The sequence below is a fragment of the Trichosurus vulpecula genome, chromosome 4 (assembly GCF_011100635.1).
Source record: "Trichosurus vulpecula isolate mTriVul1 chromosome 4, mTriVul1.pri, whole genome shotgun sequence".
NCBI classification, from domain to species: domain Eukaryota; kingdom Metazoa; phylum Chordata; class Mammalia; order Diprotodontia; family Phalangeridae; genus Trichosurus; species Trichosurus vulpecula.
The window spans coordinates 423,821,236-423,839,116 of record NC_050576.1 but is presented as its reverse complement, the minus strand read 5'-3'; the positions used below and the strand labels follow the sequence as shown (position 1 = coordinate 423,839,116).

The 17,881-nt window shown below is 39.2% G+C and overlaps 1 protein-coding gene across 2 annotated transcripts in view; it reads right to left on the bottom strand.

The window, feature by feature from the left end:
- CNOT11 (CCR4-NOT transcription complex subunit 11) overlaps window positions 1–17,881 on the bottom strand; it is a 27,296-nt gene extending 9,415 nt beyond the window's left edge. The window contains exons 1-5 of one of the 2 annotated variants that reach the window (XR_005010124.1): window positions 17,365–17,866; window positions 13,625–13,789; window positions 8,880–9,032; window positions 4,682–4,884; window positions 3,288–3,490 (exon numbers count right to left, since the gene is read on the bottom strand). Coding sequence is in view for 1 of the 2 variants with exons in the window: in XM_036753567.1 (XP_036609462.1) it covers window positions 3,288–3,490; window positions 4,682–4,884; window positions 8,880–9,032; window positions 13,625–13,789; window positions 17,365–17,866 (1,226 nt within the window). In the remaining variant the exon portion in view is untranslated. Of the gene's footprint in view, window positions 1–3,287; window positions 3,491–4,681; window positions 4,885–8,879; window positions 9,033–13,624; window positions 13,790–17,364 lie in introns of both variants that reach the window. The other variant, XM_036753567.1, reaches the window with a different exon arrangement.

Sequence of the window (17,881 nt, the reverse complement as noted above, 5' to 3'; positions counted from 1 at the left end):
TAAAGGATTTAGAGGGGAAGGGATAGTGTGAGGCAATAACAGATAAGGCTACCCAAAAAACTATAGGAATAATGAACTAAGTCCTGTATCCATAGGTCATAGGAGCTAGTCTCTGATAGAAAACAGGCTCAGAGATTAGTAACACTGATAGAACAGCAGATGTGGGATCTGGATGTAGGCCCTCTTATTCTAAATCCACTACATCATGCTGTCTCTACAACAAGAAGAACTATAAATTTATGTACTCTGTCCTGGCCAGACCACCAAAATTGGGTTTACAAAGTATAGTGTGTGCGAGACAAGGTTCATAAGGTAGGGCTAAAAATGGTATCATATACAAGTTGGTTTAAGGAATTAGGGGTGTTCATCAGCAAAGGGGGCTGATAAAGTAGGTGGTAATCTGAAGGGCTGTCACACAGCTAATGGCTCAGGCTTATTCTGTTGGAATCAAAAGAAAAATGAGTTAAAGTTAACTAGAATCAGATTTTGGTTTAGTAAAAAAAAAGAACTTCCTAATCATCTGAGCTATCTGAAAAGAGGTCTGTCAGTGAAGATGCTCAAGCAGAAAAGCTAGATCACTTTTCAGTGATTCTGTAAAACGGATAGTCTTTAAGATCCCTTCCAACTTCACTAAGAACCAGTGTGCTAGCTCAAGTGTAGTGTTCAAGTACTTTGGTTTAATGGAGTCCGCATTCTGCTGGGGATATATAGGCTTAAGTGGCAGAGCTAAAATATGAACATAAGCCTAGTCTTTCTAAAATGTAATAATCCTGGAATAACTTCATGAAAGGAGATGGGGTTTGAACAAGACCTTGAAAGATTTAGAGGTGGGGGTTGGGGAAGCATGTTCTAGTCAGGAGTAATAGTATGAATTGTGTTCATGGGACAGTAAGGCAACCAGCTGGGCAAGAAGAAAAAGACTAGACAGGAAGTCATAACCACCTAGGGCCTTAATAGGGAAGAAGTTCCTTCTAATACTATGTGTGATTCTGTCATTGCCTGGGCTTAAGAATTAAGTGAATCTATTGTCTTTAGGATAAACATAAACTTTTTTCCTTTGTAACTGAAGCCTAGTCAAGCTCATCTACTTTTCCTCACTTGTTTTTTATTATTCCTCTACATATTTTATGCACCAGTCAAAATGGTCTACTTGACATTCTGTCTTTCACCTGGATGACTTTGTACAAGCTCTCTTACATACCCAGAACAAAATTTCCTTACCTCCATGTCTTGTAAAATTCTTAGCTTCTTTTAAGGCACAAGTCACGTATCACTTCCTATAGGAAGCCTTTCCTGATACCCACTACTTATTTGTGCTCTTGCCCTACTGAAGTTATCTTGTATTGTGTTGGTAAATATTACATTCTTGTTACCTCCAGTAGAAAAGAAGTTCCTAAAAGGCAGGAACTGTGATTCATTTTATCTTTGCGTCTCCATTAGCACAGTGCCTTGTACCTTGCAAGCATTTAGAAAAACTTAATGGAATGAACTGAATTTATATGATAAAACAGATGAAAACTACTGATGGCTTCTGATCATTATCAACCCTTAATAAAAAACAAATGGTTGACTGATTTGCTGAGCTACTGTAATACCCAGGACACAGTTACAGATGCCTGAAATACCACTCAGTCCAAGACAATGGGTTGAAAGAAGATTCAGACCAAAAAAGTTACAACAATGTAGTAAAGTACTTTAAGAGTTAAGAGAGAGGGATGTTCCAAAGCTGAGTAGATTAGAAGAGGCTGAATGAAGTGGTACTCAATTTGGCTCTTACAGTTTATTGGTTTGTTTTTGTCCTGATTTGTGTCTTTACACATGTTCACATTTAGGGACAGAAAGGGCAAATAGGCGTTTTAAGGGAAATTGTTTTCTAAACAGTGTTTAAATAGAGACGTAATGTGAAAAGAAAAAAAAAATCTAGATTTTGGATTACAAAAGTATAGAGCCAGTCTTTGAAGTGCTAACAATGTCTTAGGTGGATGCTGTTGGTAAAAGTGAGGAACCTTGCCCATATTTATAACAGCTTGAACAGAATTAAGAAAGTGGAGGTACTCTATTAAAATCCACAATACATTCCAAAGCCAAAAATAAATTATATGTCGATCATCAGTATTGTATTATGCATTATCTCTGCTGCTGTACTACCTCCAAAGGAATCCAGGTATGCAAATATTCTAATTGGGAAGACCTTTAGCTACACACCAAACCTCTTTTTGAGGAGTCCCTTAGTTCTACCCAGAGTCCCTGGTTGATCTTAGTCAGTGTTTTCAAGTAAATGGACAAGTGGGTTACCATATGTAAATCAGTCCTCTGGAGAGCTGTCTATTGAATAAATTCAGCATAAGACGATGAGCATATGCTAAGTTTTCTCTTGCACAATCTAAGAAAGATTCAATTACGTTCAAAAGTGTTTAAGTATGAAGGGTATTGTCTTTACTTCTTTTGAAATATGGAACCTAGGCTATAATTACTTCTGAATTTTCATTCAGAATATTTCATTCCTTGACCATGTTAAACATGAGTTTACTGCATGTAGGTAAGGAAAGCCTATTAGCATATTCTTCAGCTAGAATTCTACTTAACTTGGTGTCAACTGTTAATAAATAAAAACCTTTTTAGCACTGATGATTTCACACCAAACCTGTGAAATCTATCCTTTTAAATCTATAATAAATTCAGCATATAACTTCCAATATTATACTGCTTGTCTGTGCAACTGTGTCAACTGTCTGAAATAAAGTCTTTTGGGTCATTAGTGCTTGCTAATGAAGGATGTGTTTGAAGTTCAACAAGTCAGTAAGTAAGCATTTATTAAGTGTTTTACTATTTGCCATAATATTTTTACTAACTTACTAAGTGCTAGGAATACAGAAAAAAAACCCAAAACCAATAAGTACCACAGTATTAAGTTAACACTTTTCCTTGCTGGTATTTACATGGTATACCTAAGGGGGCTGTAATATCCTTAGTAAAAAAAAATTTAAAAAGTAGCTAAGCCTGAATGGAGCACAAAGAAATGACCAGCCACTCTCAGCAGGATCCGAACTTAAGTTTTGGCGACTCCAAGCCTACTACTTCATCACCAACTGGAGCTGCCTCCAGAAGGTACAGAATACAATCGAGCCCATCGACATCTTAATTCCTCTATGAAATATAACTTGGCTTCATAATTGTGCTGATTTTTCCCTTTTAGACATTAAGGAAGCATCTATAGAAAAATATGAATGAGTCACCCATCCACACAGGAAATTCACGTCCCAAGTTAGTAAAGAAGAAACACTCACCGATTTACAACTTCCATCGAATGTAAAGACATATCCATGTTGACCAGGACGGAAAAATACTCTGTTATCTGGCTTGACTGCATTAATTTCAATAACATTTCTATAGCAACTAGAGGATTATTTTCCACGAGGTCGGGCAGTTTGGCAGGAGAGAGGCCGATGTGATAAACGAGCTTGGGATCTTTTTCTAATTCCCCAAGGAGCTACAACACAGCCAAATACAAAAGAATAGAAGTCATATTTTAATCATAACGTTTAGATCGTCACTTTACACGCATAAGACATAAGTCTAGAGCACATCTTTACGAAATATGTTCTCAATAAACGAGATTTCTTTCACTTCCCATGAAATTCATAATCTTTTTTTTTTTTTTGCCAAGATCTGTAATATCATTTTGTAGACTTCCCCATGAGGAAACTAACAATGTAGATAAGTTCTTCAACTTCTAGTCTTTGAGGATCGCCTTGGGGCTCTGAGAGTTCACATGACTTGCCAAGGGTTATGAGGACAGTATGTCAGAAAAAAAAAAAGACTTGAACCTAGTTCTTCCTGTTGTGAGGCTAGCTCACTGACTTCTATGCCACTACTCCATCTGCCTTAGCTAAACCATCAGAACAGGCCTGTACAACCTGTGGCTCAAAGGCTGCTACATTTTTTGCCCAAAATCCTTTGGCATGTTGCAAGTGGCCTGCCGGGGGCAGGTTGTACAGGCCTGCATTAGAATATATATTTGAATTTTCAATATGCTCAAATCTGAATTATCTCATCTCCTGAGGCAATTTATGCTTAAAAATTCACAACAATATTATCACCTACTCTGCTTGCATTTTGCAAATGTAAACTGAATTTTGGGGCTAAAACAAAATAAGTAAGTCAATTCCATACTTCAAGAAAAGTGTAAACCATAAAAATGGATGCTATACTAGGTTGGTGCTTTGGTTGAGTGGCAATAGCCAGTCACTGAATTCACAGAGTGGAGGAAGGAAGCCCGCAGAAGAAAAAAATTGAACCCAACTCTTGGCTGCCATATTAAAACAAAAATAAATGATTTAGAGAGTGCTTGCACAATTGCTCCCATTCATAATATGGGGGTGAGGGGCTGTGAAAATATGACCTAACGCTATAAATATGACACACTAATCTCATCATTTTACTGACCAGGGTAGTATGAGTTTGAAAAGAACATTTTAGGAACAAAAAATAACTAGAGATCACATCTACTTTCTCTTTAACCAGTGAGGGCTCAAGCTATGTAACCTTTGCTTATTTAGTGCTACTCTAAGTTTACTTGGTTTATAATCCGACACTATATCTAGGACTTTAAAGACCTAAAGGCCAAGACAGAGCAGCAAATATGGAAAACAAAACGGCATGCTGGCAATTGAACACCTACCTGTGTTTGTTGTGGAGAAGACAAGGGACTTTTAAAAGCTTTAGCCATTATACGTTTGATCTCAACACCAGTGCTATTTTTAACACACATGGATTTGTCCCACTGAATTGCATGATCAGGCTCTGTTGGGTTTAACCAAGCAAGTTCATCTTCACAAATATGGAGCGGAGGTGGTGGGCGGATAAATTCTGGTCGAAAGTGACCTGTAAGATGGAAGACTTTTTTTTTCCCCACTTCTGAATAAAGTACAGGGTTGGGCTCATAAAAAAGTGTGTTTATTCTACCATTACATTTACACGTGCAACTTAATACAGTAATACCTTTTGTAATAAAGATATATATTCTACTGATAGATTTATCAGAAATTTTATAATCAGAGGTAGAAAGAAGAATTCATTTTCCTCTAATAAATTTCTGCCAGTCTGAGAACCACTGTTATCTGCAGAGATCTTTTTTGAACCCTAATTCTATCATACACTATATTGGGATCCATCCCAGCTCTATACGTTGCACAAATTTGGTAAATATGCCTTGTATGTCTTTATTCGATTAGTAAAATTAGTGAATGGGGCACAGCTGAGAAGAGAGATCAATACAATCAGAGATCTTCCTCCAGGTTAATACTGATCAGCTACATGGGGCCCATCTCCAGTCATCCTGATCTAAATCTTGCCACTGGACCCAGATCCAGTTCGCTTGCAAGTCATAGCATCAGGTATCAGACCAAAAGGTTTATTAAAGCCACCATTTATGAACTAATAGCACTTTCCAAGTTTTAAAAAAGAACCATAAAACAAACATACTCAGTTACTAAATACAACAAAATATTTTGGAAAAATAAGTTGAATTATATTAAGAATCTCATGTTACATTTAAATATTACAACACTATAACATTGGCATAGCAACAGTTATCTTCCAAGGCACTGTGCTAATTCTGTAATAGTATTCCCAAATCTGTAATTTTCAATTTGTTAGGATAGTACAATGTCTGAACACTCTAAAAATTCTCATATTTTTTAAAGTTACTTCCATGTCAAAACTGGCATTCCACCAAAAGTCCCAAAGCTTTTTTTTTTTCCAAGAACTCCTCTTACTTGACTACACCTGTATAAATTTTTTTTTAAAAGAATTCACATTAATTCATGTTAAATTTCATCTTACTATATAGACCACAACTCAGCTGTCTAGTCAGCCAAGTCAACAAGCATTTATTATGTACCTAATACATTCCAGGTCCTATGCTAAATCTAGTCAGCCAAGTGAACAAGCATTTATTATGTACCTAATACATTCCAGGTCCTACGCTAAGTGCTGATGACACAAAGAAAGGTAAAAAGTAATCCCTGCTCCCCAGAAGTTAACAGTCTAATGGGGGAGACAACATGCAAACAACTACATATAAACAGGACATATACAGAATGAATTGGAGATAATCTCAGAGGGAAGATGTTAAGTTAGGAAGGACTAGAGGGTTCTTGCAAAGGTGAGACTGTAGCTGAGACCCGAAGAAAGCCAGGAGGTGGAAACAAGGAATGGAGGACAGCTAATAAAAATATCTGGATACAGGAGATGAAATGTCATGTCTCAGGGATAGATACTGAACAGGGAGATGACGTGTTAAGACCTGAGCTGAAGGTAACAGCTGAACGGAGAACTGAATGCAATGGGGAGTGATGAGGCAGAAAGACCAACTATGAGGCTAATGCCAAAATCTAGGCGTGAGGCAAGGAAGGTCTGAGTCAAGATGGTGGACACATCAGAGGGAAGAACAGGGTATATATGAGACATGTTACTAAAGTAAAGTTGACAGGACTTGGCACAGAATGGATACGGGGCTGGTGGTTAAGAAGAGGGAGGAGTTACACCTAAGTTGTAACTGGGAAGCTAGTAGTACTCTCAAAAGTAAAAGGGAAGTCAGGAAGAGGGGAGGGTTTGTGGAAAAAGATTATGAATTCTATTTTGGATGTGCTAAAAGACCTAGAGGTTAGGGCTGGACAAAGAGATGTGATGATCATTTGTCTTTTATTATATGGGACTGTACTCTGGGAGAAGAATGGAAAAGGATACTGAGTAGATGGGGGAGAAAACCATGGTACAGTAAAAAATAAAACGTAATTTTTTAAAAAAGGGAACAAAAAGATCACTGCTAACTTTGGAGAGAGCAGTTTCAGTTGGAGGAGATCAGAAGCCAGAGTACAGAGAGTTAAGGAAGGGAGTGAGAAGAAAGGAAGCAGAGGCACCAAATACAGATGAACTTCTTAAGGAGCTTATCCACAAAAGAAAGCAGGGATATAGGATGATAGTGTATAAATTACAAACCTAGTAAATATGCCATCGATGCTTTCAATCAAGTCTGTGATAAAAATGTTGGACAGCACAGGGCCAAGGATCCCTGGGGCATTCCATTTATCAGGATCCCATGCCAAGATCACCCCTCTTTTTACTATTAGGAGACTCTGTTTTCCAGAGATAAGGCCCAGGAAGGAAGCTGTGCCCTGAGCTTGGCATAACAACAATCCTTTGCACTCACCCTCTGGATGAACTTAGTCACAGGAAAATCCCAGAATTTTTTCACACCAGCACCAGGTGGTCTCTGAGCTCGGACAAGTACCCGCTGTACCCATGTTCTGGTCATGAAGTCCTGCTATGAATCAAACCTGTCTCACTGCTGCTGTTATTCCTCAGTGTCAGGGCTACAGCTCACTGCTTAGCCACTAGCATATGTATTGAGACTTGCCCACTCTAAAGTGAATCTCCTACTAGAGGGGGCCCCCGGCACGTGTCTGGTTTCTCTCCTCCAATGGAATAAAGAAAGCTTTTTGTTTATCACCACTGTTATCTCTTTGGTTTTATTTTATTTTTCAGAGTTAACTGTAGTTGTGATAACCTGTGAAAGTTCTTTGGTATTTGTAGAGTTAACAGTGGAGGCAAAGCCTTTGTGACTCCAGTAGTTTGTTTTCAGGGTTGACACACAAGATATCTCCTTCCTTCAGGTAGTTATGAACAGTCACTATTCTTTGGGTCCTGTCTTTCAGCCAGTTCTGGATCCACTTAATGTTAATTATCATCTATAACTCATGTCTGTTTAGCCAACAAGAATGACTGAAGTATTGTTAAATGTCTTGCTGAAAACATTTTCTGATTTATTGATCATACATGTGTAGAAACCCTCTCAAAATTAAAATGAGGTTAGTCTGGAACAACCTATTCCTGAAGAAACTATACTGTCTCTTAGGAAGCTAAGTTTACAAGTTCTCTGATACGTTCTAGAATTTTGCAAGGATTGAAGTAAAACTCATCCATATAAAGTTTTATGCGTACATGAGTGAGTATCATTTTCTTAGAATACCATTGTGACAGAAAACTATTTACCACTACATAATTTCAATCACTAGTCACTAGTTTGGGCTCAACCATGTAGTATATTTACTTAAATGGAAGGAAGCTTTCTTAAAAAAACAAAATCACCCCCCACCCCTCCCAGAATACCAAAAATCATCTTAAGTTTGTCAGCTATTGCTGCCTAGTGATGAAAACAAGTAACCACATGGCAAATCAGCCCTGCTAAACCAACTCAAAAAGAAGACTGGAATGTGTTCACACTCTTTTACACAAGTGTGGTTACTTACACTCCATTGTGATTGCTGGTAATTTAATATGTCTTCCACATGCTTATAAATGAATTATGAAAAAAGGAAAACAAGACGAGAACAAAATGGAATGTATCGAAAAGTGTAAGGTGAACAATAGTTACTTGAAACTCATAGTAGTACCAAAAAGAAGACTAACTGTAAGATTAGTGCAGCACTGTTTTGTCACTGAATTAAGACAGCAGTAGCATCAGATAAATCCAGAAATTATATTATTTAAGAAACATCATATTTCAGTCTTGGCTAAAATTCAAGATGCAACTACTTATTAGAAGTTTACATCTTGAATAATAATTATAGGTACATGATAAACTGTATAAAGTCCTTTCTGAGGGGAAGGTCATTTTCCTTATAGGCTAATATTTTATAATAACTGCACATTTGGGCTTATAAAGCACTCATACATTTGATCATATCTAATTTTCAAAAGATCCCTATAATAACAGGGTCATTATCTCATATTACAGCCATTACAGAAACTCTGACATTCATATAACAGCACCACAAAATCCAACAAAATGATTATTATTTAATTTGTATACATACTTTCAATAGGTGGCTTTGGTCCACTGACTAAAGCTTCTGTGATCTGTGAGGCAACAGAACTATCAAAACCAGAATTTGAAGAATCTGGATCTGGGTCACTGAGAATGCTAGGGAAGCTAGCTTTGCTTTGTGTTGGTAATTCAGATTGCCGTTCTGGGGAAAAAAAAAAAAGAGGCCTTTTAAATAATATAAAGTTAACAGTTTATTATTCATAGTGTAGTCAGAACACAGTCTAAGCCTGAGCAGGCAGAAATGAAACATTTATAGCCTTCCAAGGATATGATGTTCCTCCTAGGGTACTGGCAAACAGGGGCAATGCTGTCCTAAAATAATTCTTACTGGTAGAATAAGAGGAAAGAAAAAACAAGTTAGCGAATTATAGACTAATGAAGTAGATAGCATGTATTTGACAGTAATTTCTGACAAAACCCAACCCATAAAATGAATATGGTCAGTTTCATGAGGGAAAAGCCTGTTCCTACTGGGAGTACCACCATTTTTTATTTCTTCCAGTTTTTATGAAAAAAAATTAAGAACACATGCATCGCACGATTCATAAATAAAAGTAATTGGTACGTCAAATTTTTTGCCTACCAGCCTGGAAAATGTTGCTTGAAGCTAATCAATCCCACTGCAATACATCTGAATTTTAGACCTCCAGAGAGATGTTTTGTGTAGCTAGTTCCAAAGCAGACAGCTGCACTTTTTTGCACTTGTGAAAATGAATGGATTGGGAAATCTTCAGTCTAGGTAAAGGAAGACTACAAGCTCAGTTACAGTGCCTTGCCAAATTTCTCAATCTTTTATTCACATTTTCATTGCTGTGCTAGATGTATTGTAAACCTTTCTTGGAAGCTAACAAATCATAATATATTAGAAGCTGTTTTGGATTTGATTTCCAGTCTATTAAATAGTAACCACAAGATACATTCATGAAGTTTAAGTGCCCTGAGATAATCCACATATTCTGATGTTCTATGTTCTTTTACTAGCTTCTATTAAAGTAATACCAAAAAATACATATATTTCCCTTTCCATGAACAGTTTGTGCATATACCAATATGCAGCTATGGGAATACACTAACTCATTCAGCCTCAAACTGTTCAGAATCATTCTCTCATAGCGATTAAAAATATGCCTTTAGATAACACTAACCTAGCTCCCAAAATCAAAGTAAAGTCAAAAGAATTACAGGAGGAAAGAGTTTATGCAAATGAATAAAAATATCAAAAGCACCAAGATTAACAAAACTGTTTTACTGCAATATTGTAATAGTTTATGGGTAATATGTTCTGTTGCCGTTCAGTCGTTTCAGTCGTGTCCAACTCTTCATGACCCCATTTGGAGCTTTCTTGGCAAAGATATTGGAGGGGTTTGCTATTTCCTTCTCCAGCTCATTTCACAGATGAGGAAACTGAGGCAAACAGGGTGAAGTGACTTGCCCAGGGTCACACTGCTATTAAGTGTCTGAAGCTACATTTGAACTTATGTCTTCCCAATTCCAGGCCTGGCTCTCTATTCACTAGCTGTCCGGGAATGTCCTAGAATCAATTATTCCAAAATAATAAGACCATCTAATCAGACAGTATAATGGGCAATACAAAAGTTTAAACCATCAACAAACAACTCCTTACGGGTTTTGAACAACTTTTGATCATTAAAGAGATCATTAATCACTTAAACAATAACAACATGAGAAATTGCCTTGAGAAATAAGAGGAAAACATTGTACACACCAAGTGCTCCATCCAAGGCCTAAAAAGTCACTCAGTAAACAAGGACTGTGGAAACTGACAACATCAATTCTTTTCCTCACTTGTAGGCCACTAAAGGGTTGATGCAACACTGGAGGATGACATTAACAACACTGTCTCCTGCTGTTTCTAAAAAGCACTGATTTGTATACACAGCCTGGATAAATGCAAGGACTTTCTCTCGGTCACAGATACTCCTTTTTTCAAAGAGAATCGAAAGTCAGCAGGATCAGTTCTCCAAACAGACAAAAATTTGGACAAATAAAGAAAAACCAATATGGATCATCGAAGGGATTTGAAAACTCACAAAAAGCTAGCCGTCACTTGTGGATGACAGGTCCAACTGACAGGTGGCATTGGGCCTGTACTATAGGCAATCAACACTTTGTGCTCTGATCTGAATAAAGGTATCCAGGACAATGTTACATCTAGGAGCAGGCACAGCCTACCTGGTAATATTTCACTTTTGGAGATATTATTTAGCCAATAGCCTATACATGGAGAGATCCTAGAAGGGGGAAAAAAAAGGCCCCAAGCATTTCAGGACCTCACTTATACTATATTTGCACTTAATTTACACATTACTGTCACAGGTCTAAGAAGTGTGCTTATCTGGTTTCCCAGCTCTGTGGCAGATATGGAAGCTGGACACAGAGATGGCCCCTGTCTGTACTCTAGATTCTTAGGCTGATTTTTGTCATTTCCTGCTACTATCAATGTACTTGCCTCTAGCAGTGGCTGACACTTGACACCAGCTTAAAAGGCCTGAGGGCCATCACAATTCAAAGGGTGGATATCAAGATGATTACCGTGTCATTAACGCTGAATTAATTTAAGTCAAGGAACGTATAACATGCCAAGAAGGTTTACATAAAAAACTATTTTCAAAATACTGCAAAAGTTTAGGTACTAAAAAACTCAGTTATTTGGTGGGAAATTCACTCACGTTAACATTTTGTTCCCCACTTCACTAACAGATATAGTCAACTCTGTCAAAATAGTGGCAAAGTAGAAGCTGAAAAAGATGAAATCTAGGACACCTTAGGATGGAAGAGGGAAGAGCTAAATATTTCAGATAAAGAGAGGATACCACAGGAGGAAAAAAACAACCCTTTACCTTGTTTTGCTGCTATAGACCCAAGAGTGTAATCTGTGATGCTGGGGAAGGGGAAGGGGCACAGTCAGTTCTCTCCAAGCATGGTCTCTTTTCCTAAGTCTATTCCCTAAGACCAGATCCCAGCTTAAATCATAACTCAACTACTAGGATAGTCTTTTCTGTCAAAGAGTGAGGCTGTCACTCAAATATCCATCAGCACCCCAAACTAGGTGAACCATCACAAGCACCTCTACATTAGAAGAAAGACACGAAGATCTGATAAGATTCAACAAAATAACAGCAATTATAAAAATATATTTCTAAGAAGGCCTATCTTTGGTCAGTCTTCCTTTTGTGATAGGTTTATGTTACTCCACTTAATTGCTTTCTGTATGGGAAAAAGATCAGTGAGAAGATAAATATATCCTTCTAATAAGTCAAATATGTCAACAACTCAATTATTTTCTCAGTGAACATATCAGACTACGATTCTTATTTTTTCTTTCAAGAGGCAAGTCCCTTCGAACACTATCGTTTAACTATAGTCACATTCTGGGGAAAGTAATCCATTTAACTTAGTAAATAATTCAGCATAGAAGAGATGACAGAGAAGAACTAAGGCCCGAGTTCGAAGGTCAATTCCTGGATCAGATCTTAAGAATACAATTTCATCATTTAGTTTGAGGTAAATTTCCTTATTTAAAGTTAAATACAAACACTGTACGGCAACACTCATAAGTATTTGCAAAAAAGACCTACAAGAAAGTAATCAGTTTTTGATAGAGGGTAACATGGTAGAGAAATCTAGGAACCTGACTCCCCTGCCCAAATCAGCTGCCACAGTAATCTTCCCTAAATCAATTATGACCATGTTATTTCCTGCTCAAGTTTTTCCAGTGGCCTAACTCACTCTAGGATAAATACAAACTTCTTAGCTTGGCCTTTATGTATCTTCTGTTGGCCCACTGCCTTACTTTTCCGACATGTCAAACAGGCTAAAAATGTAGTGTGAAAAGAAGCAAACTGACCAACCTGAACTTGGCATTCCCTCTCCTGTACCCTATGTCTGGGATAGACTTCCTCCTTACTCCTGCCTCTTAGATCCCTTACTTTCTTTCATAGCTCAGCTCAGGTGTCACTTTCTAGATAATACCTTTTCTTATTTTTTTATTCTCTTCTTATCCCCTTTATTCCCCCCCTCTCAAATGATCTCATGCTTACTTAGTGGTACCAATGTTGTAATAACATATGCCTTTCAAGGTGGGGACTCTTTTAATTCTGTTGATGTACTGTCAACACCTAGCACAGTGCCTTGGAAACAGTAGTTGCTTAATTAATACTTGATGAGCTGAAGCAATTGACATTTATAGTATATTTCACATAACTGACTAGTGACTAGATTTTCATAATACAAACTCAGCAAACAATTTTTCCAAGATTTTTAAGGCATTTTCTTTTCAAACCTTGGTACAGTGCCTCAAGAAATATTATTTCTATGACAAACTATTATTGACTTCATTAAAGATGTAAAATATTTTGTTTTAAGAAAAAAAGAATGCATTAGAAAAAAGGAGAGATTTAAGTGTATATGTCTAATGCAAAATAACAAGTTATGACAGCAAGAAGTTTTTACCTTATAGTTGAAGAAAGTTCCTATTACCAAAGAAAGGCTTTAAATTACATCCAGTTTTCCTCTAAGGCAATTAAAAAAACAAATCATTTAGTCAAAATGTAAAAAGGTTCATATGACATGCTGTTAAAACAGAAAGATTTAAAGACACAGAATTAAAGAATTTCTTTTCCACAGGTTATTTGTGCTCCCAGTACACATACAGATAAATTCCTTTTTTCAAGATTCAATAAAGAAGTGATTATATGCTGGTTCTTTTCTTACCAGCCAATGCTAGCTGAAGCCCACTGATGTCCACTGACTGGGCCATGTTTCCTACATCCATTAAGGCAATCTGTCGAGGTGTCTTTTTGAAGAGTTCTCTTGGTGGGGCCAGCATTAGCTGGGAAAGAAAAAACTTTTCTGGTGGAGTTATAGGAGGCAAAAATCCTGGAAAAAAAAAAGGCTTCAATAAAATTACTGGAAAAAAAATCTCAAGTTTCTTAAAATTACTATTGTCACACTCAACAAACATTTGGCAAAATACTTAACATGTATAAGATAAGACTATACACAGGAATACAAGTATAAATGAGAAAACAGCCTCTACTCTCAAAGAGCTTACAATCCAATGAGATGACCTGTACATAAATACCTGAAAGGGATAGTATGCCAAAGGGAAAGTCCAGGTAAAGGGCTATTAGAAATTTAAGAAGGAAGAGGTCACTTTCAGTTGGAGTGTGGGAAATGGGACTTTGAGGAAGGTCTGAAGGAAGATGCCCTTAAACCTTTAATGAAGGGAGAATATTTGACAGATGTAGATTTTGAGATGGAGGCGGGAAGGAGCACAAAGAGAATGGGGAAAAGTAGTTCAGTTTGGTTCAAATAAGGCTAGAAAAGCAGGATAGAGCCAAATCATGGAGAGCTTTGAATAAAGGATGTGACAAATTTTATTTGGTAAGCTACAGAAAGCCACTCAGGTTTTGAGTGGAAAGAGCTGATGTAGTCAGAGGGCTGTACTAGGAAAAGTACACAGAAAGTACTATAAAGGATAATTCATTAGAATATCCTTAAGGCCAGACATCACGGAAACCCACCACCTTCATCAAAGTCTGTTCTCAATGTAAAATTTTAAAAATGAATTCTTGTTCTCATCTGTCCCTGCTGATTCTGAATTCTATACTATTTAAAGTCCTTGTCCTTTAAAAATCTCATCTTTGAATTTGAGAATATAGCTATTACTTTGGTGTCAACTGTGGGATATATACTTCTATTTCCCACTACAGTGATGGTGCTCAAAGTCAGAGAACCAGTGACTTGTAAAAGATATCCTAGTTGACTGAAGTACCCTGTCAGGGAAAAAAAAAGTGAGAGGAGGGCTACATAGTGTGAGACTAGTACTGAACTTCACCAACCACAGTTCAAGAGCATTAGGCAGATCACTGGCAGCCCAGGAAAGATTCCAAAAAGCAAAAGGTGAGTTGTCCACACTGATGTCACAATTTCTAGGAAGGTAAGGAGTGAAAGAAGAGTAAGGGAATATAACATATAAAATGTTTTACTTGTTTCCAGTCCCTCTGAATAAATTAAAAACATGTATTAAGTGCTTTCTATAACATGTATGAAGCACTTTAAGGTTTCCAAAGCCCTTGTGTATATGATCATTGATTCTCACAACAAAACTGTAAAGTTACAGGTATATCCCTCTCATTTTATAGATTTAGAACCTGAGGTTCAATGAGATTAAGTGACTTAGCTATTACGGCTCACAAGTGTCAGACAGAAAGTGAATCTAGAGCTTTCTGACTCTAAATCCAGGACTCAGTCCGCTTGACCACACTGCTTCCAATAATTCATATATGCTTGGAGGGAGAAGCCACCACTCCTACCATCCCTTCTCCTACAAAAGGATAGAAGCTTTTAGTCCGAGAAAAGTAATCTGTGGACTATAATTTGATTGCATACTATTAGGGGTCCAAACGTCATAGGTGCCAAAGTCCCCAAATCTTAAATATGAGGCCCAGATCTTGAGCTGCTTTCCTTAAAGAACAAACTTGACCCTGGCCCCAGGTGATCAATCCTTATCCTTGCTGCAGTTGTTCATTTTATATATGGCATGCAGTAATCTACTTTAGAAAAGACATGGCTATGAACTTGAGTATGATCCCTACCTTCTCACCATATAATGCTTAGAATGAAGATTAGACTTAAGACTACATATAATGAAGATGATTTGAAAATTTTCTATCAAATCATAAAACTTAAAAGTCCTAGGAAGAAACTTGAAGCCTTAATATTTAGGGTTGGAAGGTACTTTAGAGGTCTCTTGGTCTAAATCATTTTGGAGATTATTTGAAAATCGAGGCCCAGAGTGGTGAAGCAGCTCGGCCAAAGGTGCCAAAGGTAAGCAACAGAGCTTGGATTGGAATACCAGTCTAATTCCTAGTCCAGGTCTATTTCCACTAGAAAACACAACTAGGAAAAGTACACTTTTAAAAGAATCCTCCTGAAATCCTCTAACTTCTGTTTACCCATTCATGGCCAATCTGTTTTATGTGAACCCAAACAAAGGTTATTCTTCACTCCAACTTCCACACAGCTTCGAAAGTGAAATTCCTAAAACACAGACCTGACAATGTCGCTCCCTGGCTCAAAAAGCTCTAGTAGCCACAGTTAGTACCTCCCGTTTGTAGCCTCCAACAGAAACTCCTCCCTTGGCACTAAAATCCCTCACGAGCTACTTTCCAGATATTACACATTACTCCTTTTCACGAACTGTGTTCTAGCTCTCCTGACTTCCTCCTACTTCTCTTCTGGCCTTCACACCCAGACTGGCCATTGAGAAGCCTGGAATACACCCCCTCCTCACTCCCACTCTTCTCTTAGAATCTCTAGTCTCCTTCTAAGTTCAACTGAAGCCCACTTCCAACAAGAAGCCCTTCTTGATCCTTCTGAATGCTAGTGCTCACTCTCCTGGAAATTACTTTGTAAAAGTTTTATATTTATGCTTGCACTTGTTAATTCCCCAAGCAGAATACAAGCTCCCTGAAAGCAGGAACTGTTTAATTTTTATCTCTGGATCCTCAGTGCTAAGCTCAGTGCCTGCTTACTAACAGGTAATTAATAAATAGGTACATAATAAACGCTTACAGACAAATCCTAAAACTATAGAGCAGTGCTTTTTGAGGCATGTATAATTAATAAATGAATGCTTATTAACTGATTAATCCTAAAACTATAAAGCAGTGATTTCTGAGGCATTCATTTTTTTCAATGATGAATCTTCGGTTAGAACACCTAGATAAGCTGATCAATCTACTCCAACCAACAAGCAGACATGAAGGGGCCACCAAGTGCAAAACATAGGACTGGGCGCTAGGGCTCTTAAAGACAAAATGAAAATCAGTCCCTGCCCAAGTGTATACACCGGGCCCTGAAGAAAGCCGGGGAGGTGGAAGTGAGGACAGCGTTATATCCCAGACAGAGGGAGCATCACGAGATAAGTAAATAGAAATGGGCTAAGGAAGGCCCAGTCCAGGAACAGCAAGCACTATTGGGCTGGCACATGTGAAGGAGAGTGCTCTGAAATAAAAGGGAAAGGCAGGCCACTCGGGGGAAAGTTTTAAAATGCTCAGCACCTGTACTTCGTCTGAAAGCGACAATAAAGCCCCGGCAGATTGTGAATAGGGGTCTACAGTGGCAATACTTATGCTGGAGGTGACGGACTAGAGCAGGGAGGGAGCACTATTTTAGGAGGTGGTGGTGATGATGAGGACTGAATCAGACAGACACGAGAGGCGAAAAAGGGGGAAAGAGGCGAATTATGTTGTGAAAACAACTGACTGGAAATATGAGGGAGCATCACGTGACTGTGCACACCCCCTCGCGGTTCCCCTGGGGTCGCGGGCCAGAAACGACGGGGTCAAAGTCACGGAGAGCTGAGCCAACACTACAAGCTAGACGCCGGCACCGCCGGACACACGGCCTGCTCCCCCCGGGGGCCGGCGGCCGGCGCAGCTCCCTACCTGAGAGCGGGGGCCGGTCGGGCTCCTGGCTGCCGCGGCCCGGGGACGCCGGGTTGAGCAGGTGGGCGAAGCTGGCCGCGAAGGGATTGGCGGCGAGGGGCTCGGTGCGGTACATCTCCCAGAGTAGGTAGAGCGCGGTGAGGCGCTGCGCCGCGCTGGGCAGCAGGTCCGGCTGCTGGAGCAGCATCACGAGCACCGAGCCCAGGCGGAAGTGGTCCGCCTTGCTGAAGTAGTGATGGAAGGCGCTGGACAGGCCCTCGAAGGTGCTGCCGCCGCCGGCCTCCTCCGAGATGATGCCCAGCAGGCTAGACAGCTCCTTCGGAGACAGACTCATCCTGCCCCCGGGGCCGCCGCCGCCGGGCCCGGGGCCCCCGACCCCGCCGCAGGAGGAGCCCCCGGGGCCGCCGGACCCGGGCCCCGCCGCCGCTGCCTCCTCGCCCCCCCGCGGCTCCGAGGCGGCCAGGAGACTGCAGGGCGCCGGGCTCCCCCCGCCGCCGGGCATCAACCCCCCCGCCGC